Below are 26,526 nucleotides of genomic sequence, written 5' to 3'. Positions count from 1 at the left end.
TTAGCTGTTTTATTCATCTTCTGCAGAGTGTTTCAACACCTTTCCAGAATTTTCTGGGTAGTCTGTGTCCTTCTGTATTGCTTTCTCACCAAAATGATAAAATTTCCCATTAGTATGAAGTTTAATGCTTTTGATAAGTCCTTTGGTCACCCGTGGAAAGACTCATCTCCATTATTTACAGTCCTCTGTAGTCCCTTACATGACAAAAATATTGCGTTTAGTGATAAATGTTTAGTCACTCTACCCTGTGTTATCCCTTCTGCATTAAAGAATAAGCATGCACATCCTTGAAACATCCTTTGAGTCTTATCTGTCTTTCCTGAACAGACCATACTTGTCTGTATGAACCAAATCTGTAACACACCAATTAAGACATGATTTTGAATATGATCTAAGATATCTAGATTTTCTGTTTCCTATCCTCTTTCATTACTGTTTAATAAACTAATTATACTGTGTATATACATGTATTCTAGTTATCTATTAGTATATAATGAACAATAGCATACAATGAATATATATTTGTACATAATTAATTAAGATGTTCCTGCTTATCTTTCTCACATCAGGAAAATACTTCCTTCCACATCTACGTCTTTATGCTGATTGCTGCCTTGGATGTGACTCCTTGGTTCTTACCCTTTTTGCAGGGGAAACCCCAGGGAAAGGCAGGTTGGTGGGACGTTGGCAGGGCTCCTGTCCCATACCCTGCCACAGGCTCAGCTGTGGCCAGACCAGGCTCCTCAAGGCATCACCCAGCTGGGGCTTGGACACTCCCCTAGGTTTGAGGTGACACCACATTGCTGAATCCTGGTCCCTCTGCCAGGCTGTCCTCCTGGGCAAAAGGCTTCCTCTTATCTCACACTCTGGTGTTGCAATTTATCACCACTGTCTCCAATCCTCTCGCCATGTACTGCTGTGAAAAGCCTGGCTCCTTGATGACCTCTTCATAGATAGCAAGGGACTGTGTCATTGGGATTTTTTGGATCCACCAATTACCTATTCAGATCAACTAGTTTAGTTTAGCTGCAATCTAAGTTTACAGCTAAATTTAGGATCAAAGGAAAAAAAAAAAAATATGTATATATGTATATATGTACATATGTATATATGTTCATATGTATATATGTATATATGTATATATGTATATATGTATATATTGGATGCTGCAGGTCTGAAAAGAGAGAATAGTTAAGCCAAGTTACAAATATCAGTGAAAGTTCACTTACTTACACACACTTCCATGCAAAAGGATTATATCATGGGCAGGTCAGGTCACTGTGATTTAACGAGGCTTGAATTTAGAACAGATACACAGCTCTGATCATCACTGGATCTTTTTTAAATTCTGATCATTTTTAAGAGACTCTCTCCTGTTTGATAATGATCTTTAGTTTCCAATATGTCATTTATGTGTGGCCTGGAACCCTGTGCAAGCTCAAGCTCATCTCACTGACAAATTCTGAGATGGATGTTGTTGCCTGAGTAAAGCTTTGGACAAGCCTGGAAACACAGTAAGAGGAAAAGCTTGTAAGTGCTTGAGGGTGGATTGACAAAGCTGTCATTACAGAGAATTTGACAAAAGTCCGTGGGGAACAACAAAAAATTGGAAGATGAGCTTCCTTGTATACAATTTGGAAATATTCTCAGGAATTGCAGGGTAGTCTAAAAATCCTTGAAAAGAGGATATGTTGACTTCAAAGGATGAGGTTCCAATGAATAAGAAGTCCTCTCTTTGAAGATATCTGCACTGTGCATCTCTAAGAGGCAATGCAGACAAATAGCCAAGGGGACTGACAGGAAGGTGTATCTATACACTTGTCAGTGCCAGGCTGGAAGTTATCTATGTTTCAGTAAGCAAAGCTGAGAATGCTTCTCTTACATCAGGTGGATGAGCCTTCAAAAGTTAAACTAAGGTTAAAAATTAAACAAAATTAGACTCACATCTGGCAAGTGAGGTCTGCCTGGTTACTGGACACTGGAACAATGCAGAAGATAATGCCTTCTTCAGAAACCTATTCAGTTTCTGAGACTTCTAATTGAGATACACACACATGCACACATGGTTCTCTCTCTCATGCAGCACTCAATGAGAGTGGAAGAGATCCAAAACACATAGTAATGACAGACTTAAGATGAATGTTGGTAATGTAAGAAATCTGATAAGGTGTATGTTGTGGTTTAACCCAGCAGGCAGCAAAACATGACACACAACTCACTTCTCCCCCAGTGGGATAGGAGAGAGAATCAGGAAAAAAAAAAAAAAAGAGTAAACCCTGTCAGTTGAAAGACAGTTTAATAGGACTGAGAGGGTTAATAATATTAATTATACATAAACCAAGTGATGCATAATGCAATTGCGGTTCTGGCATTTGCACCAAGAAGTGGCAGATCTCGTGAGAGAGGCTGATGCGGAGGTGGTGTTGCCAGGACATCTAAACAGCTCCTAGGGTGCACAGGAGACCAGGAACACAGTGAACAGGGCCATCAAACAGGGCTGAGGCAGTTAGAGTGGCAGCTCGAGTGGAAGGGCGAGCGGCAAGGGCAAGGAAGCTCTGTCAGCTCGAGAGATTAGTGCAATTAGTGATTATCAGCCTTGCAAGAGGAGGCTAACTGTGGTAGCCACTCGGAAAAAGGGTAAGTCTCCTGCATCTGACATGAAGGAGGCAGCAACACAGAGCTGCTGAGGAAACATGCAAATGTCCGGACCTCAGGCTGCAGAGAATGCCAGAGCCTCTCAATGGCATGGAATGGTAAGAGACAGAACAGCTGTGTGAGGTGTGAGAAGGTAGCTGACCTGCTCAGCCTGGTGGTGGAGCTAAAAGAGGAGGTAGAAAGGTTGTGAAGCATCAGAGAGGCAGAGAAAGGAACAGACTGTTGGGATCAAGCCCTGGCCTCCCTGACAAATGAAAGGCCACCACCAAGAAACCAAGATAGTCCACGACCCTCCTCCCAGCTAACCAAAGACAGTAGGTCAAGGGAAAGGGATGAGTGAAAACACGTCCACACTCATGGTAACAGGTGACACATCCCCTTGCCTACACCACCCTCCCAGCTGCCTCTGTACAGGCATGAGGCTCTGGAAGTGGAAAGCCAGTCAAGGGCTGATGAAAATGAAGGACCATCTACACCGCAGGTCCTCTCATGATCGGAAAGGCCTACCCCCAGTATCACAACAACGTCCACAAGAAAGAAAAAGAGGGTTATAGCTGTAGGTGATTCCCTTCTGGGGGTTATGGAGGGTCCAATATGCTGGAAGGACCCTCCTCTTAGGGAGGTCTGCTGCCTTAGTGGAGCCTGGGTTAAGGACATTGCCAGGAAACTTCCTAGCCTGGTACGGCCCTCAACTACTACCTTTTAGTGGTTTTTCATGTAGGTGGCTGTGAGGTTGTGACCTGTAATCCAAGGACAATTAAAAGAGACTTCAGGGCCTTGGTTAAGTTGGTGAGGGAATCAAGTGCACAGGTTATTTTCTCCTCTTTTCTTCCAGTCATGGACAGTGACATTAGAAGAAACAGATGGGTGTGCTCTATTAACACATGGCTCTGTGTTTGGTGTCACTGCCACAGTTTTGGCTTCTTTGATAAGAAGATGATCTACACAACACCAGGTTTGCTGGCATTGCAATGGAGTCCATCTTACACATAAAGGAAAGAGGGTCTTTGCACACAAGCTAGCAGGGCTTATTGACGGGGCTTTAAACTAGATATGATAGGGGAGTGGGATGTAATGGGGCTTGCCTGTGACATCCTGCGGGGTGAGACAGCAAGCACAGAGGAGTGAGGTGAAGCAGTCTCTACACCCATGAGCTTGGGGGTGGGGCCCAATGTGGTGAAGCTCAAGCAATCACATCCAATTGGGGAACATGCCAGACCAATCAGAGCAGTGAAAAATATTCCTTAGCTGCCTCCCAAGATGAGAACCAGAGGGGCCACCACCTCAAGGGTACACACGGCTGCAGTAGATCTTCCTGCACCCCTCATGAGAAACCTGCATGCTGGAGTACTTCACCATACACCAATGCGTGTAGCATGAGGAATAAACAGGAATAATTAGAGACCTATGAGCATTCACAGGGCCATGATCTCATTGCTATTGTGGAGACATGGTGGGACAGCTCACATGATGGGGATGCTGTCATGGAGGGCTATGCACTTTTCAGGAAAGACAGGCCAGCAAGGGGAGGTGGAGGAGTTGCGCTTTATGTGAGAGAGCAACTCGAATGTCTTGAACTCTGCCTAGGGGGGTACAATGAATGATTTGAATCCTTATGGGTAAAAATTAAGGAACAAGTTAAAAAGTGGGACACTGTTGTGGGTGTTTACAACAGGCCACCTGATCAGGAGGAGGAAGTTGATGAGGCTTCCTACAGACAGCTGGATGTAGCCGCATGATCACATGCCCTGGTTCTCATGGGAGATTTCAGTCACCCTGACATCTGCTGGGTGGGCGGCACAGCTAGGCATGCACAGTCCAAGAGGTTCCTACAGATCACTGGTCACAACTTTTTTACACAAATGGTGGAGGAGACAATAGGAGAAGCATGCTGCTGAATCTTGTACTAACAAACCAAGAAGAACTGGTTGGAGACATCATGGCTGGGGGCAGCCTCGGCTGCAGCAAACATGAGATGGTGGAGTCCAGGATCCTGCATGGAGGAAGCAGGACAATAAGTAAGACTAAAACCATGGACTTCAGCAAGGAAAACCTTGGCCTCTTCAAGGTCCTCCTTGGAAGAATCCCATGGGTTAGGGCTCGAGAAGGGAAGGGGGTCCAAGAGAGCTGGCTAATATTCAAACATCACTTCCTCCAAGCCCAAGCCCAATGCATCCCTATGAGGAAGAAATCAAATCAATGGAGTACGAGGCCAGCATGAATGTGTAAGGAGCTCCTGTCAAAACTCAGGTGGAAGAAGAATGTTTATGTAATGTGGAAAAAGGGACAGACCACCTGAGAGGAATACAAGGAAGCTGTTAGAGTATGCAGGGATGCAGTGAGGAATATAGCTGGCCAGGGATGTCAAAGACAACAAGAAGGGCTTCTTCAAGTATATCAGCAGCAAAAGGAAGGTTAGGGAAAATGTAGATCCACTGCTGAATGAGGTGGGTGCCCTGGTGACGGATGACACCAAGAAGGCAGAGTTACTGAATGCCATCTTTGCTTCTGTCTTTAATGATAAAACTGGCCCTCAGGTATCCCAGACCCTAGAGATGATAGAAAAGAAAGTCTGGCAAAAGGAGGACTTTCCCTTGGCTGAGGAAGAACAGGTTAGAGATCATTTACACAACCTGGACATCCACAAATCCACAGGCCCCAATGGGATGCACCCACAAATGCAGAGAAAGTTGGCGGATGTTATTGCTAAGCCACTCTCCATCATCTTTGAAAGGTCTTGGAGAACAGAAGAGGTGCCTCAGGACTGGAGGAAAGCCAATGTCACTCCAGTCTTCAAAAAGGGCAACAAGGAGGACCCAGGAAACTACAGGTCATTCAGCCTCACCTCCATCCCTGCAAATGAGATGGAGCAGCTCATTCTGGACATCATCTCCAAGCATGTGGAGGAAAAGAATGTTATCAGGAGGAGTCAGCATGCGTTCACCAAAGGAAGATCATGCTTGACCTACCTGCTAGCCTTCTATGATGGTGTGACTGGCTAGGTAGATGAGGGAAGAGCAGTGGACATCATCTACCTTAACTTCAGCAAGGCTTTTGACAACGTCTCTCACAACCTCCTCATAGGCAAGCTCAGAAAGTGTGGGCTGAGTGAATGCATGGTGAGATGGATCATGAACTGGCTGGATGGTGGAGCTCAGAGGGTTGTGATCAATGGTGTGAAGTCTGGTTGGAGGTCTGTATTTAGTGGGATTCTCCAAGGGACAGTGTTAGGCCAAGTCCTATTTGACCTGTTCATCAATGACCTGGATGAAGAGGCTGAGTGCACCCTCAGCAAGTTTTCTGGGGATACCAAACTGGGAGGGGTGGTTGATACATCGAAAGGCTGTACTGCCATTCAGTGTGACCTGGACAGACTGGAGGACTAGGCAGAGACGAACCTAATGAAGTTCAACAAGGGCAATTGTAGGGTCCTGCACCTGGGGAGGAATAACCCCAGACACCAGTACAGGTTGGTGGTCATCCTGCTGGGAAGCAGCACTGCAGAGAAGGACTTGGGAGTTCTGGTCCACAACAGGTTGATCATGAGTCAACCATGTGCCCTTGTGGCCAAGAAGGCCAACAGTATCATGGTGTGCATTAGGCAAAGTGTGACCACCAGGTCAAGGGAGATTATCCACCCTCTACTCTGCCCTGGTGAGTCCACATCTGGAGTACTGCATCCAGTTCTGGGCTCTCCAGTTTAAGAAGGACAAGGAATTACTGGAGTCTAGTGGCAGGCTACAAAGATGACTGGGTGTCTAGAGCACCTTTCTTATGAGGAGAGGCTGAGAGAGCTGAGTCCATTCAGCCTGGAGAAGATAAGGGGATCTCATCAATGTTTATAAATATCACAAGGGTGGGTGGCAAGCGGATGGGACCAGACTCCTTTCAGTGGGGCTCAACACTAGGATGAGGAGCAACAGGCACAGACTGAAGCATGGGAGGTTCCATCTGAATGAGGAGAAACTACTTTGGGGGTGACAGAGGCTGCCCAGAGAGGTGTGGAGTCTCCTTCTCTGGAGACATTCAAGACTAGCATGGACACAGTTCTGTGCAATTTACTCTAGGTGAACTTGCTTTGGCAGGTGGGTTGGACTAGATGATCTCCAGAGGTCCCTTCCACCCCCAACCATTCTGTGAACTTCAGTCTGTGCAATGTATCTGTATCATGGGCAACCTCTTGAAGTCATCACAGACTATGACAGTGCCTGTGAAGAAACCAGATATAAACCCAGATTTCACCATTTCTGTGATTGTGCATACTGATGTAACTTAACGTATCTTGAACGCTGAAAAATGCCTGTTTACATCAGATAAAGACCAATTTTTCTATTTATAGTTCTGTCTTAGCATGAAACAGTTAATCTTGAACATTTCCACTTAAACGATTTGTAGTTTACCAACAGGTTACTTCTAACCTGGCAAGTTAAACTCCAGATTGTTCTGTTCAAGACTTAAGCTCACAAATTTAAGATTTTAACTACATCTTTGTGTTATTCAAGGTATAAGAACACCTCCTCACTATACTTGCAAGCTGTGTACCTGGACAGACCAGTGCTACCGGAGCAAGCAAGCAGAATAAACACCATATTCACCTTCCCCAATACTACTTTTTAAAAGCTTCGCAGAAAGTTTCCTAGCAAAATAAACAACATATGCAGGCTAATTTTCAGCTTCATCAAGCATGGCATTTTTGCATTTTCCCTTTTTTCAGGGATTCTACGTACCATTTAGTCTTCACCTTACCTGAGAAATCTGAAGTCCCAAAGGCCTGGATCTTACTCAAAAATAAGGAATACTTCCCCTCAAACTCCTACTGTATTCTTGCAGGAAATCCTGATCTAATGTAGGAGTTTCCAGACCCAAAACTACTTGTGAGGTAAAAATTACTGCAAACTAAGGTATGGAAGTTAAGTCAGGCTGTTGCAAAGAAAACTGTAGCAAAACTTCACACAGTTACCTTTTCCACTCAGCAACAAAACGCATCTTATGGTCACTACAAGAATGGTGGGGAAGAAGATAACTCATTTCTTGCTAAACATTATTGTTACAATGACAGAAGAGACTGTGCTTTTCAGCTAGAAGATTACAACATTCATAGCAAATGCCCATTCTGCCCAGACTTAACAAAATTGACGTGGTTTAGAAAAATTAAAAGGACTGACAGATGTCTAATTGCTGGAATAACAATAATATCTTAGGAAGAGGCATAAAGAAGTGATGCACTAATTTCACTAAGCAGTAGTTCGATCAAAGGACACTTTTCAAAAGACCATCTGAAGAATGAAGCCAGAAGTTGTGACTCTCCTGCCTAAGCTATGAAGTAGGCTCTGAGTCAACTATGGCTACAAAGCTACATTACATTACCATGAGCATCATTAACATCAGAAAAAGAAACCCAAAAACCTCAAGTCATCAAAACATAGCTAGAAATACAACTTATTACAGCTGAGAGAAAGACCCAGGAAAGCAAAAAGCTTAGAAACGACAGAGATTAAATTAGCTTTTTATAAATACAGTAGCCATTAGCAACTTCGAAATAGCCATTAGCAACTTCTGAAGTAGTGTAGACCCGCATACCATAAGGACACACAGGAAGACGTCTGAGTGTCTGTAGAATAAGTTACTTGAAGCACATCCAATGCTCACACTTAGCTGTCCTGCCAAAAAAAATGGGGAAGTCAGGTAAAGAAGGAATAACTAAAGTGTTAATATTTCACCTACTAACTATTTAGGCACATCTGTGAACATGAAGAAATATTTAAGCTGCAAGAGTTGTATTGTGGTAAAGTTTCTAGAAAGACCATATTGCATAAAACATCCTGCAATTACAACAAAATAGAAAACGCATGTTCAAAATAATCAGCAAGCTGAGTCAGTGTTGAATGGAATTTCAACTGGCAAAATATCCTTTCTGTACAGCTTTGTACCACAAATCTCACTTCAAGAACATTGCTGAGTGTTCTTTCTGTTGACAGAGAAAGAATAATTCAGTAACACACAGTATAATTACATTTTAATGAAACACTGAAGTTCTTTCTAAGGTGTTACAAAGATATTTATAATATAGGTGTAAAGGCTCAACATTACAATGAAAATACTTAGTAAAAAATACAGATTAAAAGTTACTGCAGCAAAATAAAGTTGTTACAATTACATTTCTGGCACCCTTTTTTTTTTTTTTCTTTAAAGAAAAACAGCAGTATTGACTGACACATACAGACAAAATAAAATACAGTGAGTTTTCTTTCTCCATAGAGTATTCAATCATGTAGCACTGCAACAAACATTGATTTCATGCACAAGTGAAGAAAGGATGTTAAACTCTGCATATAGTGCTAATTTCAGCTTTTGTACATCCCCATTTGCAACACATTCCTGCCAAACCCAGAGATTCCCGTTTTCTTCTGGGATACCTGGCCCAAAGATAACTGTTTGATGCCTCAGGGTTTGCAATGCCTGTTCCTCCCCTGTCCTTCTGAATAGCTTCTTCAACCTGATGAACAAGTTCTTTGAAATCATCTGCCACAGGTACATATTCATTATAGTCATTTAAACTATACAAGTCCTTAAACATCTCCCATCCAAGAAACGGGCTGCTTTGCTGCAGCTGCTCCACTTCAGGGCCCAAAATTGATTGCAGCTTGAAGTTTCCGAGTAGTTTGTTACTTGCTGTTCGTACAGAATCTGTTTAAAGAGAAGACTTTTTTTAAGTTCAGGCTGTAGAAAGAGTATCAAAAGGAGCATGTAGCTTTAAGAAACAGCAAAAAAACCACTCAGCAATAAGCACTTTTATCTAGAACTGTCAGTACTGCAGTGTCTCCACTCCATTATTTACTTGTAGCTTACTTTTAGGGGAATCTTTTTGTTTTAAAGGCTACATTGCCTGTTAGTCATGGACACTACCTGGCTACAACTGTGACTGAGATATCAATATCCTGTCACAACTGCAGTGTTATTGACATAGAAGAACCAATACTTCCGTAGAAACAAAATTTTGTTGTAAAGACACATACCCAGAAACCACACTGAGCTATCTCAGGTGGCTCATGAATTAGATTAGACCACTCCTCTCCCATGCACAAACACACAAACTAGTACCATATGAAGAACAAATGTAGGGAGGACCAAGTATTGGACTAAATAAGCAAATATTGTATGTAAACTGCTTCTTGTAGATTTTATTTTTCTATAGCTATTTTCAGCCAGTGCTTTCAACTCAGTTCCTTCATTTGTCAAGACACAGCAGAGGCTTGCAGAATTTACTTAGAAATGCACTTTGTCTCACTGATTGAAGTGTTCTCAAAAATCCAGCTCTACTTCCCTTCACCCCACACTGTTTATCTTGGTTTTACTTTGTCAAGGCAAGTGGCATTGCTTGCTTCAGTTACTCTGAAGAAAACCAGCTCCTTCAATTCTTAAGCTAAAAAATCCAAAATAACTGTTTCTCTTGTGGTCTTAATGCTCTTAATATGTTTTTGTTTCAGAAAGCTGAAAGAAGATGAGAACATCCACTGAATGTTTTATTTACTTTAATACGGCTAATCAATATATAGAAGCCAACTTTCAGATAGAATAGTTGCCTGAATATGTACAAAAATCAAAACGATTGTAACTAATTTACTAATTAGACAGTAACAAATGCTTAGTGGTCTTTTGGGGTAGGGAAGATTTAGCAGGCAGCACAGTCGTTGCTTCCTAGTGACCGATGTTCTCAGAAACTACTGTTAATAAGAAGGAAAACAAAGTTTAGTAGGAAAGAACACAATCTCGGCAGAGGCTGTATATATGTAATTTGTTATAATTACAAAGGTTACTTTTACCTTCTACTCAACCTGTTAGCAAAACAAAACAAAAACCACACACACAACCAACCAACCTACAAAAAACACCACACCCTCCCAAGAAACCCAAATAATGACTTCATTAGCTGCTTGATATCCAATGTTATTGCATTAACAGCATGTTTAAGCAAGAAGGAAGCAGCTTTTCCATCACACATTCTAGCCATAACTCCAACTTTTGTTCTTGTTTAAAATGTTATTTTCACTATTCAAAATATCAACACAAATGAGTAATCACTTAAAATTACTGTGTTACATTATTGTACTTTGAGAACACAGCCCAAAAATAGTTTGCTTACATCTTCTTAATGTATAGGATTTGGAACATGTAACAGTAAGTGTGTGAGGAATATTTTACCCATAGTTTTGCCAAAAATCCCTAAAGCAGTTCTTGCTGTTTAAATTGCAATCTGGAGCACCAGAGTCCCATCCATCCTCCAACCTGCCAACTCTTTCATACTGAGCGGCACAAGCAAGTGATAAAAAGCCCAAACGATTCCACACCCAATAATGCCCCTACCACAGCCCACCAAGGCGAGGAGCACAGGTTTAAAGCTCCTGGTAGCGAGGGACAATTGAGCCAGGTCTCCCCAGCCACAAGAGTTACCAGGTTTGGGAAGGGAGAAAATCTACAGCCAGAGGCACTCCGCACTGCTTCCAATGGTGCCTCACACCTCCCTGCATGGCCAGGAAGAAAAAAAGCATGATTTATTGTTCGTGGGTTTTTTAGATGAAGAGATCAGTGCGCCGCGGCCGCGGCAGGGCTGCTCAGCGCTGTGCGGGGCGATGTCTCTGAACAGAACAGAAACTTTTCAGGTTACCCCGACCAACAACGCCCCGGCGATTGCCGTGTCTTCTCCTCTCAACTTGTGGGTTTTCTTTCAGAGGTCACGGGGAACGCCGATCAGCACCGGGAGTGGGAAGGGGACGCTGCCCTGCGGCTCGGGCCGGGAGGGGCGCGCACCTTGCCTCCCTCTCTCCCGTTCCCCCCATCTCTCCCCACGGGACCTCTCCCGGTCCGGCCCCGCCCACGCCCTCTAGCTTCTCGGACACTCACCGGCCGCGGGCGGCGGCTCCATCGCCAGCAGGGACAGCCGCTTCCAGCGGGACCCGCCGCAGGTGAAGATGACGGCGCGGATGAACTCCCGGCCGCACAGTTTCACCCCGTACCCGTCCCCCTCGCCCGCAGGGAGCACGGCAGCCGCCGCGCCCCGGGCGCTGGGCTGCCCCGGCGGCGCCACGCACAGCAGCACCGCCGCGGCGCAGAGGAGTCGCAGCTTGGCCCCCATGGCCCCGTCCGCCCCGTTCCGCGGGCGCGCTCCCGCCCGGACCCACCGGCCACCCAGCCGCTCGCGGCCTCGAGCCCAACCGCCTCCGACCCGCGTGCCGCGCGCGCGCTGCCACTGCCGCCGCCCGCCTCCCGCCTTTATGCGCTGAGGGCGGCGCTGAGTCACCGTCCGGCCCCGTCGAGGCGCCCGCGGGGAGACACCCGACCCTCCCCGCCCCGCCCCGGCCCGGCCCGGCCCGGCCCGCCACCCGCAGCTCTCGCCGGGCGCCCCGGGTGCCTGAAACCAGCGTCGAGGCGCCCTCGGACGGCACTCTGTCTCTTCTGCCCCTTAGAATAATTTTCGTTGGAAGAGACCCTCAGGATCATGGAGTGCAACCATGACCTGACTCTGGCACTAAACTATGTCCCTAAGAACCTCGTCTAAACGCCTTTTAAACACCTCCAGGGATGCTGACTCTACCCCTTCCCTCGGCAGCCTGTTCCAGTGCTTGAGAACCCTTTCCGTGAAGAGTTTTTTCCTCATACCCAATTTGAACCTCCCCTGGCACAACTTTAGGCTGTTTCCTCTTTTCCTATCACCTGTTACATGGGAGAAGAGACCAACCCGCTCCACGCTACAACCTCCTTTCAGGTAGCTGTAGACAGTGATAAGGTCTCCCCTCCACCTCCTTTTCTCCAGGCTGAACAGCCCCAGTTCCCTCAGCTGCTCCTCATCAGACTTGTGCTCCAGGCCCCTCATCAGCTTCATCGCCTCCTCTGCGCTCTCTCCAGCACCTCAATGTCTTTCTTATGATGAGGGGCCCTTGCTTGCTGTTACAGCTCCTCAGACCTTGGTGAAGTTGCATCCCACCTTCAGCCTCCCTCCTCAGGGACCCAGCTCACTGCCAGCCCAGAGACATGCTCCATTGCCACCAGGCACTTCGACTCTGCCTCAGCTTTTCCAGTTTGTGGTCAAGTACCAGTTGCTGATACCCTCTCAAATGACAATTAAATGTGAAAATCTTGTGCTCATCTGTTTTTTAACCTAGCAGGTCTAGAATCTACAGAACTACGCATACATCCTTAAAGTATTGGCTGAAGCAAAAAGACAGAAGAAGAAAAAGTAAAATTAGCGCTCTTCCACAGAACTACTTGAACTGTGGACTTGGGAGGTGGGATTTAAAAGGCTGAATTCCTACTGAGTTCAAGTTTCTTGTTCTGGACACTCATGTTCAGTGGTACACTCAAGCATCAGAGACACCTCAGCTCCAATGAGTGTGTTATAGAATAGTTTGGGTTGGAAGGGACCATCAAAGGTCATCTAGTCCATCCCCCCTGCAATGAGCAGGGACATCTGCAACTAGATCAGGTTGCTCAGAGCTCCATCCAGCCTGGCCATGAATGTCTCCATGGATGGGGCATCTACCACCCCTCTGGGCAACCTGGGCCAGCGTTTCACCACCCTCATTGTAAAAAATTTCTTCCTCATGTCTGGACTGAATCTCCCCTTCTTTAGTTTAAAGCCACTCTCCCATGTCCTGTCATTATAGGCCCGGTTTTTCCACAGTATGACTGCTTATAAAAGGGGACACCAGACACTTCTTGTCCTATTGTGCTGGGAAAAACCCCCAAAAGACTAAAAAGTCTGTCTCCATCTTTCTTACAGGCCCCTTTTAAGTACCAAGAGGCTGCAATAGGGTCTTCTCCCTAGAGCCTTCTCTTCTCCAGGCTGAACAACCCCAACTCTCTCAGCCTGTCCTCACAGCAGAGCTGTTCCAGCCCTCTGATCATTTTTGTGGCCTCCTCTGGACCCTCTCTGACAAGCCCATGTCTTTCCTGTATTGAGGCCTCCAGAGCTGGACACAGGACTCAAGGTGGGGTCTCACCAGAGCAGAGGGACAGAATCACCTCCATCAGCCTGCTGGCCATGTTCCTTTTGATGCAGCCCAAGATACAATTGGCCTTCTGGGCTGCAAGCGCACATTGCCGGCTCATGTCCAATATTTCATCCACCAGTACCCAGAAGTCCTTCTCTGCAGGGCTGCTCTCAATCCCTTCATCCCCCAGCCTGTATTGATACCAAGGATTGCTCTGAACCATGTGTAGGACATTGCGCTTGGCCTTGTTGAACCTCATGAAGTTCACATGGATCTGCATCTTGAACCTGTTCAGGTCCCTCTGGATGACATCCTGTTCTTCAGGCATGTCAACTGCACCACTCAGCTTGGTGTCACCTGGAAATCTGCTGAGGGTGCACTTGGTCCCACTGTCTATATAACTGATGAAGATGTTAAACAGTACTGGTCCCAGTATAGGCCCCTGAAGGACCTGGGGATGTGGAGCTCCATGCCTTTGTGTTGCACCACCAGCCCCCAGCAGGCTTTTGCTGTCAAGAGTGGCATTCTTTGGACTCACCAAGCAGAAGTATGTGCCCTTTGAAAGTAAACTTTGCTTTTGGGGGGTTTTTCTAGCACAATAGGACAAGAAGTGGCTGGTGTCCCCTTTTATAAGCAGTCATACTGTGGAAAAACAGAAAATTTATATAAAAATACAATGAAACTGTTGTACATGGATCCTTTTGTATGAGGACTATACTTTCTATTCCTTGAGTACTATTAACGTATAGAAAATACACCACAAAACTAAATCTAGAGGGAAAGGACAAAGAAAACATGCCTAGTGTACAAACATGAATGGTGCACCTGTGCTGGGAGAGAAGATACAGACTCTAATCACCTTGTCAAGGAAGACGTGAAGAGCTAGAATAATGAGCAACCTGAAAAGTTGTCTATAGTTGGACTTTCTTTTTGGTTCTGATTTGTGTTTCAAGACGGTGGCACTGCTTGAACAGCAGTCACTAACTATCATCCAGGCTGTTATAAGGATGCAATCTGCAAAAGTGGAGGCTGTCAATCCAAAATTCCTGAAGAACAAAACCTCTACCTGTTTCTCCCTCAGCTAGTCTGAACTGTTATTCTGTAGCAGACAAGTTGTGCAGGGGTAGTCACAACTTGCACTTTTAAAGAGAGCAGCAGCTTGATGTTGTTCGTGTTGTGAACTTTCTCTGAAAACACTCGTCACATCCAGTGAACTTACTCATGGACTGTAAGCAGTATTCTAGCCAAGAGAATTGTTTTCAGTGACTGGAGAGCTGTAATCATATGCAAGAGCACTACTGGCACTTGGCAGGGCAACAAGAAAGGTACCTCCCGAATCAGGCAGTGACTGCCCTGGTGACTTACTTAGCTTGTAAACTAACATCACTTATTTTATACCCTACTTGATGCCCATCCTCAATATTGGATCCAGTCTTTAAAAGCACCAAAATGTTGGATATATCTCTCTCACTTTTTCACCAGGGAATTTTGGGAAAGGTCCCCAAATAGCAAGCTGATTTGTCAGTCTAGCTGGAAAACTCCTGAATCTCCACATGCTCTAGTTTCGATTTTAACTGGACCATCAGTTACTGTGGCACCACACATTACTTCCCCTAAGCAAAGGCAGGCATTATGATGGCCACCTTCAGTGTTTTTCTTTTTAAGAACTTCATTTTTGCAGCTGTCTGAAGCAGGTAACCTTTGAATTCTGATCACACCTCTGACTACAGCTGCTAAATACAAGCACTCAAGATACTGGAAAACAAATAGTTTAAACCTAGTTTTCCTGACTTCACCTGCTTCTTCTTCAGGGCTACTGAATGTGAAAGACAATACTTCCTGTGCTTTCCATTGTGCTTGTTGGTAGGTGATAAAGCACGAGTTGTCAAAGAGGCCTTGGAGGCAATGCCTTTTCAATCCATTCATAATTCCTCAGGGGAGCCCACACTGCAGCACTCTTCATTGCTTTTCATGTTGAAAAGCACAGGCTATGAACACTCTCTTCCTAAGATTAAAGACTGCAGTAACAGGCAGTGAGTTAATGAGTTTTATTAAGGATCATATCAGAATGAGCTAGCAGTAGTTTGACATTGCTTAATGTTACTATGCTTAATGTTGTTTCACTAGTAGGGTGTATTGCTCAGTACTTTTCCTGCAGCTATATTTTAGTAACACTGGCTTTGAATCTAGGGCTTTTGACTACATCTACTGTGATTTCAATAGTAGGTTATAACAAAACTTACTATGTTAGTCATGTAACTTTAAATCATACAGGATTTTATACAGAAAAGCCTCACTGGCAGTCTTGCAGTAATTTGCTATGAATTTAAACTAAGTCAGAACTTAGGTTTATCTGTTTATCATAGCTAAAAACCTACTTTATTCAAGAAAATAAATAATTTAAATACAACCAATCTGAAGTAACTATCCACCTTCTCACTGTTTGTATTATAAAGAAGAACAGACAACAATAGAGCCAAAAAAATGAAATTCCATTTGTGATCTGTAGGATCTTGCAAGATAGGTACATCCAGTGTACTATCTCAAAGCAAGTATTTTGTGTTCTTTGCTTTCCTAAAATAAGATGATTGTACTGTTTCTCCCCCTTGCACTATCTGTTGGCCAATAGCAATCAAAGTTTGCATAGGGCAGAGGATATTTGATGAAAACCAGTGGCTGAATAAAAAGGATACCCTTTAACAATACTCTGATAGCCTTGAGTACCTTGAATGAAAGGCTTATTCATATGTTAAATGTCAGACAATCTGCACAGCAGATCAGATGTAGGACAGAAATGCATGAACTTCATTAGCCTTTTTTCAGAGACTTCATTTCAAATTCATGCAATTCACTGCTGCAAGATCAACTTCGTTTTTGAAAGCTGACCAAACACAAATTTAAAATATTTCTTAAGTTTGCTTAGAACCAGACAGGATTCTGCAAGAAACATGAAATACATGAAACATGAAATGCTGCATGGATATGATTGGTGACTAAGTACCAGTGTTGTACAGCTATCTTCCTCAGATGACTGTGGGTTTTAGAAAACAGTTCTCCTTTAAGAAAACAGTTCAAAAAAACAAAAGGAAATCCAAGGATTTTTGTATAATTAACCCCAAGACTCATAAAACAACTAAATAATAACACAGAAATTATCTCATCTCATTTGTGTATGTCCATGTAAGTGCTTTTCTCTCCTACTTTCAAAAGCAGCGACATGCAGCCGTAATCAAAAAATAACTTCAAAACCTTCAGGAAGGTGCTGTAAAAATAATTTTTCCCTATTGTAAGGAAGGGTGCAGAAAAGTTAGATCATTCATCCAAGGAACGAAGGGCCCAAACTGGACCCCTGAGACTGACTTTGCTTGTTTCTCAACAATACACATGTATCTTATCAAAACCAGATTAACAAGAGAAGTGTGGGGCAGGTAGTTGTAGCATACAAGTAACATGCACTTTCTTGGATTCTAAATGAGACATATCCATAATAAGAACACAAAGGATTTAATTTTGACATCCTAATCATGACTTACCTCTCACTTTCCCAGAAGAATCCTGCTCTGAGTGACACTGATTCAGGATATATGGCTATCAGACATTACAACAGAAAAAACAACAGGATTAAGGTAGTAAGATTAGTACCCTCAGGTCAGAACACGCTCCCCCTGCAGTTATTCTTCTTCTCTTCCCCAGAGATTCATGAAGCCAAAGACAGTTGCTGTCATATATTAAAGTAAGTTTATAGCTGAAGGCAGTTGAACACAAATGACAAAAAGGAGCAGGATGTTTTTGCTGTTTTATCTATTTATTTATAGCTGTGAGTACAACTGGTATGATGATCACAGGCAACTTGGGCTATATTAGACACTGTCAAAAGTAAGCTTTCCTGCTTTCTTTTATTGTTTTCTGAAGGAAATCATACAATTCAGCCACTCTGTGGCTGGATATCTATGTGACAGATAGACTGGGCTTGGGATGTGCATGCATTTTGATTAATACACTGGTAGTAGAATAAATAACTCTGTTATGAAGAATCAGCATATTCAAAAGAAAAGCACATATTCATCAAGAAAAAAGTTAAGCTAACAGTTTAAAACAAATGCAGTAAAAGTGACTAAGCCTTAGCTTCTTGACAATCTTTGGCACATTATATAGTCCATTTAACTCTACTTCTGGGTTCAGCATTATACTGTCCTGCTTAGAGCCTGTTGCTTTTCCCTTATAAATTGTGTAATTTTCACTGATACTTGCTGTGTAACAGTGAGTTAAACTTGCTCCATTTCCATCACTTTTTAGTGTGGAGTCTTGCAATGGATTAACATACTGATCTAAGTTTAACATTTGGGAGAAAAAAAGAATAGCCAGGATGGAGTAATAAACAGCTATCCTATTATCTCCTAAAACTGCAATCTGTTTCATTATTTTGCTTAGCCTGCTTACTTCCTTTAACACCACCTTTTGATCCAACACCATAGCCAGCAATCTATCGCAAACACACAAATACTAATTCCTAATTCACAGTGGATAGGATTAGGCTATTTCCTAATTTTCTAGGATTTGTAAATAAAACTACTGAATGGACTGTTAAAACTGCTCTCTTGTGAAAATATCTTTCACAGAATTAAAAGGCACATTAAAAGGCACAAATGGATAAGTAAAAATACCAAAACAAGCTGGTTTAATTGATTTTCTTTCTTGGAAGATGACAGAGATTAACACGTAAAAGGCTGTTATAGCTTCTTCAAAATTAAAGCAAGGTAGACTTCAGTAACTGGAGGAAAGGTAGTAGATGATCTGTTACTCAAAGAAAAACAAGCAACGATACATACGTCCTAAGAGCAGTACATAATATAGCATCAAGTGGTGAGGGTTTATGTTATAGGACAGGCCAAAAACACGAGGTGTTCTTGGGCTGCATTTTGTGAGCTCAGAGAACATGTGTAGCACCACAGGCTGAGTTGAGGCACTCTTTCCAAGCAATTAGAATCACTGCCTTAAATCCTGAACAGCCAAAGTGTAGACCAAGCTATTATAACCCAACAAGCTATTAAAACCCATTTTATCACACTGCACACTAAAATGCATAACATTTGAAATTCTTTACAGATAGTATGCATTGTAAACACACAGATGACTGAAACAATTACAGAAATTATTGAATCCAGAAGTGAATATTCAGAAATCAGTCTTACACAGCTATGGAAACTGTGCTATTCATTTCTTCTAAATTGAGATGCTTTTATTATATATTCACTCATTTTACTGTAACAATATTCTAATTTCAGTCAAGTAGTCTTTAAAAACAGACTCGGGGCATTATCTCTGGCTGGAATTTAATTTTTAACTCAGCAAATTGTCAATACAGACTTAGGCTTAACTCATTATTGGATGCTTTTTGAGCATTTGTTTTTCTTTCCACAATTAGACTAATGCTAGAAGAGTTACCATGCAAAATGCAAAAAAAATCTGTTTTTAAAGCAGATTTCCAGTGCAGAAAGATGTGGGTTTTTTGGCTAAGTGTAACATCAGAACACTAAAATATACTAAAATTATATTCTCAGTATATAGCATGCTAGAGTAAAGGCATGCAAAAAAATCCCTCAGTTTTTCAGTACTTGTAAAGCCCCTTGGATCTATCCATTACAAAAACATAGATTAATAATTTTGCTTGCTGTTAGTCTAAGTTAATATTTATCTTAGTAGTGAAACTCTGGTTTCATGTAAACAAATTATCCTGAATTTCAGTATGTCAAACAAGCATTAAAAAGATTCAGGAAATAGCTACATAATTTGTTTTCTCTTTTTGAGAAATTATCTCTGCTCATACTTTAATATAGTTTTTCCTAAGAGTAAAACACAGTTAGTAAGTGACGTGTTTACTTCTGAACCTACTTCTGATAAAAGTTGTTTATTCCAGAATTTTAAGTGGAGATGGTGAGCTTACTGCCTAAAGAACAGCAAATAAAAGTGTCTTATTTTTCAAAGAAGTTGACTGTCTATGCCTGACTTCAAATTGAGCTATACATCCTTGAATATATTTGAAAATTATAAACATATTTATACAAATTTGTAACTACTAATCAACTTATTTTTTTCATTCTCATGAGTTTGGTCAGTACCAGACATTTTTACTACAGGTGAAAGTTATTTCAGACTCTAAATAGACAGTGGAAATCCAATATTTCACTCTAAACAAGAAAAATACAGTAGCAATGGATATTTTCAAGAGATACATACAATATTAAAATAATTGGTTTAGAAAGTACTGATTTAAAAAAAAATAATTTTATTTTGATTCTATAAAAGCTCAAAATTTTCTAATTTTTTTAGTCATTAATTTATGCCCCAAACCAGTATTACAATCACATTTCAGATATTTTCAATACCATCCTCCTATTTTTCTATGAAGAACTTGCTCTGAGATCTTCTGATTTTCTCCAGGTCTTCATAAGTGAGTGGTCCTTTCGGCAATTCTAGCAAAGTGCTCTGTGTGTCCAATATGTTCTCTGCTTCACCTTAAAAAATAAAGAAATTAAATGAATTTCCTCACCCTTACAGTAAGAAATCAAAGCAAGTTAAAAAACAACAACGACAAGATTAAGCTGTCCTTGTTTGGGCCAGAACAACAAAATACCATGTCACAGCTATGTATTTCACAAACCAACTGATGCTAGTGTAGCATTAAATTTGTCTTTAAGGAATTTTGTACAGTTGGGATAAATCCACACAGAAGTGTTCCATGGAAGTGTTTGGTCTGAACTGAATATCTGCTTCAGGCTATGTTTGTTTGAAAGAACTTCAGCCAAAATGACCAATTGTGCTGTTCTTGCCATTTCTGTTAGCCCTTTCCTCCTAAACACTACATGGAGTTACAGGGATTTATTACACACATGCTTTGGAATGGAGTCACGACATAGAGCAAGGACTTAGGATCACCATGTACTTTGTACCAACCTGTTATTATATTTGACCAATTAGGAGTCTGAGAAGAAGGTGGACCAGACATACACATATTATAAAAGTGTACATAAGCTTTAACAAGCAAATTCCCTCTACACAGTATCCTAGACATGCCATATTTGGGTACAATTTCTCTTCTTGTCTAAGGCCTGGGCTGAAAGATGTCAGGCTACAGGCAGAAAATGGGTAGCACGGGACTTGAGGAAACATGAGTCAAAGCAGACTGCTCACAAAACGTTTGCTAAGACAGTTACCTAAACATTCAGCCTTAACAGCATAACACAGAAAAGTTGTAGGGTGCAGAATGCTTTGGGTAAGGCTGGAATGAAAACATCTAGGATAAAGAATGCAAAAACCAAAGATACAGACTGAACATCATGCGTAAGCTGTGGTGGTCTGATTGTGATACAAGAAAGGATGAAGATTAGGCAAAGAATGTGTTTGTTTTGGCTGATGCCATTTGGTACAATGCCAACAATCGTTTTTACCTTTGACTTAACTCCTCGCTCAAGGATCACTAGGGCAGTGATTTGACGCTGTATTTATGTCCAACAAATATGACTGAATATAGTAATGCAGTTGAGAATGAGGTCATTCTTTAAAACAGGTCTGAATGCTGAAATCTCCAACTGCAATTTTGGTAGTATTACAGTGCTTGGGATCTCCACACCTCGGTAATATGCAGCAGGACAACACTGGTTACCACTCTGAGTAACTGGTAATAACACACTGCCAGTCAGTCGCATATAGCATCTGATTATGGAATAGCAAGAGATCTTATTTGACAGAGATGTTCCACATAGTTAAATCTCTATGCCTGTCACTCACATGTGTGAGAGCAGACTTCCCAGTCACCATCCTTCTCACATGGCTCTGGATACAAGCTGTGAACTATCCAAATCTTGGAAAAGGTAGCCCGAGTTTCATTGCACAGTAGAGAAGTTCTGTGCAGTTGGAAGCTGGCTATGTAATCCCTTTGCTCCTCTGATCATTTGTCTGAGAAACACCAGCAACATGTACCTGGACTGGGAGGAAAAGCAGAACAGCAAGACGAAAAACACAGATAGCAGGTCCATGATTGATTTCTCATGTTCTCAGCCATTCAGAGAAGATAGCGCACCTGAGGGCTGTTCTGTAACTGCCGTCCCCAAAAGATTCAGTTCTGATACATGGTCCTGGCACACTTATGGCTTTTCAATAGTACAAGCAGAGCTCAAACTAGGTATTTCCCCTCTATGCACTCAGCTTTTGCTTGAATTAGTGCATACTATGAAAAAGGAAAAAACCCCTTCAGTTTCATAACCAAGTTATGAGAAAGTTTTTGGACAAGTAGGATAGAGACAGAAGAAAAACTTAACTGTAAGCAAGATCAGAGACAAAATGCCTGACGAAAGAGAAATAGAGAAACCTTCCAGGGGTATAAACTGATTCCAAATAATGAAGGACAGCAGATGCAGGGCTCTTTGATCAAGGTGGTTCAGATACAAGGAAGATTGTGCAGCACGGAAATAATTGCAGATTAGCTTAGGAGGGGGAAACGGCTGTGAGGCTAAATGTAGGCACACCCTGGAGGAAAAAGACCAGTTAAAGAGGAACAATAAAGAGAATGGTGTACACATTATTACACCACAGAGATGAAGCATGGGATGCATCAACAGAATACATAGGCAAGGAGAGAATGGGCTGAGAAAGCAGTCAGGGAACGGACACAGGGATCAGATGAGTAATAAGAACGAGCACTGTGGCTGCAGGTTAATTGTGTCATAAAACCTTCTCTCCAACTACTTTATTTTAATTTTAAAATAAAAATGACCTCCTGAACCTGATTTCCACATAATTATGAACCTTCTTCTGATTTCCAGCCCAGAGTCATTCAAGTTGATCCATTTCCTTTTATTCTAGTGCTGATACTAGTAATTAGTTTAATTTCCTTCTCTTACTTTCCTTTATCCTAGACTGCAAGTAGGATCTGTAGACCCAGATCTCTCCTGTCTTTTTATAAGGTCAAACAAACTAATAGTATTTTTTTTTTTTCTCTTGTAAGGCAGGTCGGCATTCCCTGATAATTTTAACTCTTAAGTAATTCTAGATTCCTTATACAGAAGTGATCCAAATTATGTATAAATTTCCAAGGAAGACATTACTGTTTTCCTGCACCAATACCTCCCTATTTGTACTCTCTATTTGTACTACGGTTGTAGAATATCCATCCCTGGAGATATTCAGAAGCCACCTGCACCTTTTCATGGGCAATTAGCTCTAGGTGATCCTGCTTGAGCAGGGGTGTTGAACCAGAGAACCTCCGGAAGTCCTGCCCAACCTCAACCACGCTGTGATGATACCAGGAAACCTCGCGTGATCTTTCTAGACTTCGTTTGACTCTCATAATTTTCATCACACTTTTGGATCATACTCATTCTGTGATCACCTAATACATCCAGGTTTTCTCCCTTTTTCTATCATTTTCTAGCTGCTGAACTCTGATGGTAGAAAACCCTGTTAGTCTCTAGCTTCTCACTGACCTTCTTATCAAATTGAATCCTATTTTACTGTCTCTGTTCTTTAAGTCATCAGTTCATCTTGTACTGCAGTTCATTACTTCTCTGTTGATGACAACAATCAAGTTTGTCATCCACAGATTTGATTAGCATAGTCTACTCAGTTTCAAACACAAAACAAATGCAGATCCAGATCAAATCTTGAAGAACATTGCTAATAACCCTGCCAAAGCCTAGCCTTCCTCTTTGAGTACAAACCTTTGAAAACTTCTATTTACTCCAATGCTTACCTGTCTACCAATTTCCATGTCCTTCATGCTAACTTAATCTTCATGTGATACCACACTAAATGCTTTCATAGTAGATCTACCACATTTCTTTTGGAAAAGAGAAATTATCTTCCTGCAAAAGACAGAGTTAGTTTGGCATATTTCGTCTTATCTTATTGTCCATTTGGCTCCATAGCTTCATTTTTTCAAAACCTTTTCACAAGCCTTGCATATTGCTGAAGTTGCTCTAGTGGATCTAAAGTTATGAAGATGACTTTTCCTATTTGGAAAGCAATAGGATACCACACTGCTCCTCTTCAACCTATACAGGACCACATGGTCTTCAGTAAACACACTACATACTCTTGCCATGGGGTTTGCATTACCATATGCTCACTCTTTCAAAATTCTGGAATGAAAATTACCTCACTTAAAAAAAAAAAAATTAACAAATCCTAAATTCCAAGTGTTTCTTCTGCATTGCTGTACTAATCTCACCCAGTGTTTCTCCCTGTCCTTAGCTGCTTCTTCATATTAAAATCCCAATAAATGTATTTAGTGGGGTTTTGGAAATGTTCACAGATATACACTGTTGTATCATCTAAATATATTTGCACCTCTATGCAGCAGAAAATACCTCAGAGTTTGTCTGATTAATTTATCATTATTTTCAACAAAGTACACAGAGTTAGGAAAGCTAGCTCTTAGGTCTGCAGGTTAAGACCAAGAACTGAAACGAATTTTTATTTTGTTTCAATATGCTTATGTCAGTAGTGAACAGGAAAATCAAGCTAGTTAACTAAGATGATCTGTGAAAGTGACCAGCCATGGCCTAATGCTGTCTTCACATACAGTGAGCACTCTCCTAGCGTGTTTCCTCCACCAGGAATCAGATCTAACATAAATGCACCTCTGTAATTCTCAACACCCATCACTTAATCAGATCCGCCATTGACAACTAACTATGAAGCAAGGGCTCACTTTCTGGGGCTCACCTTTGTTTTTTCCATCTTAGCAGGGCACTGTGGCAAGATGATCAGCAGATGACTGTACTTGGTCACAAAGCTATAAGGGTATGATTCCTGTCTCTATCCCTTTATCTGTTTTTATAATCACTAGCCCTTGCTAAAACAGCAGCATCAGAGTGGAATATGGAAGGAAATAACTAGATCCGTAATTTCTCCCAAATATGCAACACTTACTTCAGCTGTATTTATAGCCTTAGAATTCATGTTTTTTTAAAAAACAATAAGAGACATTAATAAACAGTCTCAACTGGAGGGGAAGGCTGTAAAAATAGAGTACTCTTGACTGGGAAAATATTGATTGTAACAGAGAAGGAAAGAAATGAAAGAGTAAGATTTTTTTCCAGAAAAGAAAGAGAAAAATATATTGCAAATTTTCTCCCAATCATTTGAAAAAGAGGTTATTTGAAATATTAAGCTTGGTTCTATGCGTGAACCAGACAGACTTACATACACATACCTTTTATCCTTTGCAACAGTGTCCCATAGCCCATATCATATTGATAGGCAAAGATAAAGCTTAAGGGAACTATTGGCAGTAAAACTCCTGGCTTCTTCTTCTTTATTGCTCTGTTTGAGGGAGAAAAAAAAAAAAAAAAGAAAAAAAAAGAAAAAAAGAAAAAAGAAAGAAAAGAAATATTATTTAGGACATTCAGCACATCAGCGCTGTTAGTTTAGTTTGACCTCGACTGTCTGGGACTTGTGTATCCTTCTACACTCTCTAATGAAAGAAGAGCAAGTCTTAGATTTCCTCAGAAGAATTAATCTTCTGGTTGCCTTTTTGCTCAACTGTCAACCCAAGGGTATTAAAAAATGCTTCAAGTGAGTTTTGAACATATCTAACAAAAATGGGATTATCTAAGCTGCGTAGCATGCATGTGCACGTGTATATATCCATCCAGTCACACGCAACATGCAGCAAGCAAGATACAATGTTCAGTTCCAAATGCACCTGAGTCCACTGAAAACACACAATACATAAGATGCATTTAATCTGTATCATGTAAACAAACCCACAAATATTTTATGCATTCCCTCTAATAATGTAATAGCACAAGAAAAAAATGTTACCAAACAAAAGCCCTATAAGGCAATTTCTTTCTCTTGCAATGCAGCTTTATTAGGCAGGGTTTTTTCCCTGTGGGTGAGTTTCTTCATTCAAACTTGAAGTGAACAGGTTCCAGAACATGTCCACTTGTTCACTGACATATTAGAAAAAACAGATGGCGGAGGATATCTTGCTCATTAATAGTTCAGTAAATCACAATATAGACAAGAAAATAGCATGGATTTTAAACAATTCCTCCTGTCCCATACACAACTTTTATTTTACACTGAACTTTTGGTACTTCAGCTGTATAGTTTTATTGACAGCTCACATCTCTGCTTTTATAAAAGTCTGCAGTACAGACATAACCAAAAGACATCTGGAAGCAAACAGAATGAGTCACTTTGTCATCTGATGAACCTCTGAGCAGTTACTGGATAAAAATAACTACCTGCTACAACGTAAAAGGAAGATTCAGCATCATCATAGCAAAAGAAATGTAGTATATCTGTATTTTCTGTTAGGAAATAAACTTCATACCCAGCTGTTAAAACTACAGCAGCAAGTCCAAAAAATGTCCCAAAATATTTGAGAAATTCTCGTGACCAAGCAATCTGCATGGCTGTTTGTCTCTCTCTCATCTGGTTCTGCATCAGTAGTTGCCTTTCCAGCTAAAGAAGGGAGAGAAGTTAAACAAAATTAAGTAATTCATTTATTGTGAAGACTGAGTCAATCTCTCATTGGTCTATAAATCCAAAACAGTAACTGAGAGGATTTTTGTTGCTGTTGTTCTTTTACTTCAGTCATTCATAACTTTTGATTGAAAATGGTCTTCTGTAATAACTGAGAATAGTTTATACCAAGAAAGCGTTTGGGTCAATTAGCAAATGCTTTAATGCAGAATCTTTGTAATGCTGTTCCTTAAGGCCAAGAAAACCAAAATACCAGTATCAGGTTTTGAGAGCTCCCCACGTCTCAGCAGCATGCCCTAGGTTAAGGTTCTCTGACGTTTGCATTTCCATGGTGATACAAAAGGTATCATCTAGCTCCTTTCCAATTTATTCCGCTTTATTTCAATTTAGC

General features: G+C 41.5%; 2 protein-coding genes across 2 annotated transcripts in view; both read right to left on the bottom strand.

Moving 5' to 3' along the window:
* Window positions 1-8,733: 8,733 nt before the first annotated feature.
* LOC136115464 (relaxin-3-like) lies at window positions 8,734-11,862 on the bottom strand. Its single transcript, XM_065861597.2, has 2 exons — window positions 11,557-11,862; window positions 8,734-9,342 (listed from the first exon to the last, which is right to left on the bottom strand). The coding sequence occupies exons 1-2, from the start codon at window positions 11,786-11,788 to the stop codon at window positions 8,975-8,977; spliced, it is 600 nt and encodes a 199-aa protein (XP_065717669.1). The 5' UTR covers window positions 11,789-11,862; the 3' UTR covers window positions 8,734-8,974.
* A 5,567-nt stretch (window positions 11,863-17,429) lies between these two features.
* The window catches only part of PLGRKT (plasminogen receptor with a C-terminal lysine), a 29,276-nt gene continuing 20,179 nt past the window's right edge, over window positions 17,430-26,526 (bottom strand). The window contains exons 3-5 of the mRNA XM_065861181.2: window positions 25,984-26,114; window positions 24,856-24,965; window positions 17,430-20,158 (exon numbers count right to left, since the gene is read on the bottom strand). Coding sequence (XP_065717253.1) covers window positions 20,037-20,158; window positions 24,856-24,965; window positions 25,984-26,114 — 363 coding nt within the window. The 3' untranslated portion in view covers window positions 17,430-20,036. The remainder of the gene's footprint in view (window positions 20,159-24,855; window positions 24,966-25,983; window positions 26,115-26,526) is intronic.

This window comes from Patagioenas fasciata, chromosome Z (genome assembly GCF_037038585.1).
Source record: "Patagioenas fasciata isolate bPatFas1 chromosome Z, bPatFas1.hap1, whole genome shotgun sequence".
NCBI lineage: Eukaryota > Metazoa > Chordata > Aves > Columbiformes > Columbidae > Patagioenas > Patagioenas fasciata.
The sequence above is the reverse complement of the archived record's forward strand: the minus strand, read 5'-3'. Positions and strand labels throughout refer to the sequence as shown.

Excerpts from the sequence above, each read along its gene's own strand:
- LOC136115464 (XM_065861597.2), bottom strand. The coding sequence starts at position 11,788 with ATGGGGGCCAAGCTGCGACTCCTCTGCGCCGCGGCGGTGCTGCTGTGC. Across the intron at positions 9,343-11,556 it reads GGAGCCGCCGCCCGCGGCCG|ATTCTGTACGAACAGCAAGT; the intron begins GTGAGTGTCCGA and ends CTCTTTAAACAG.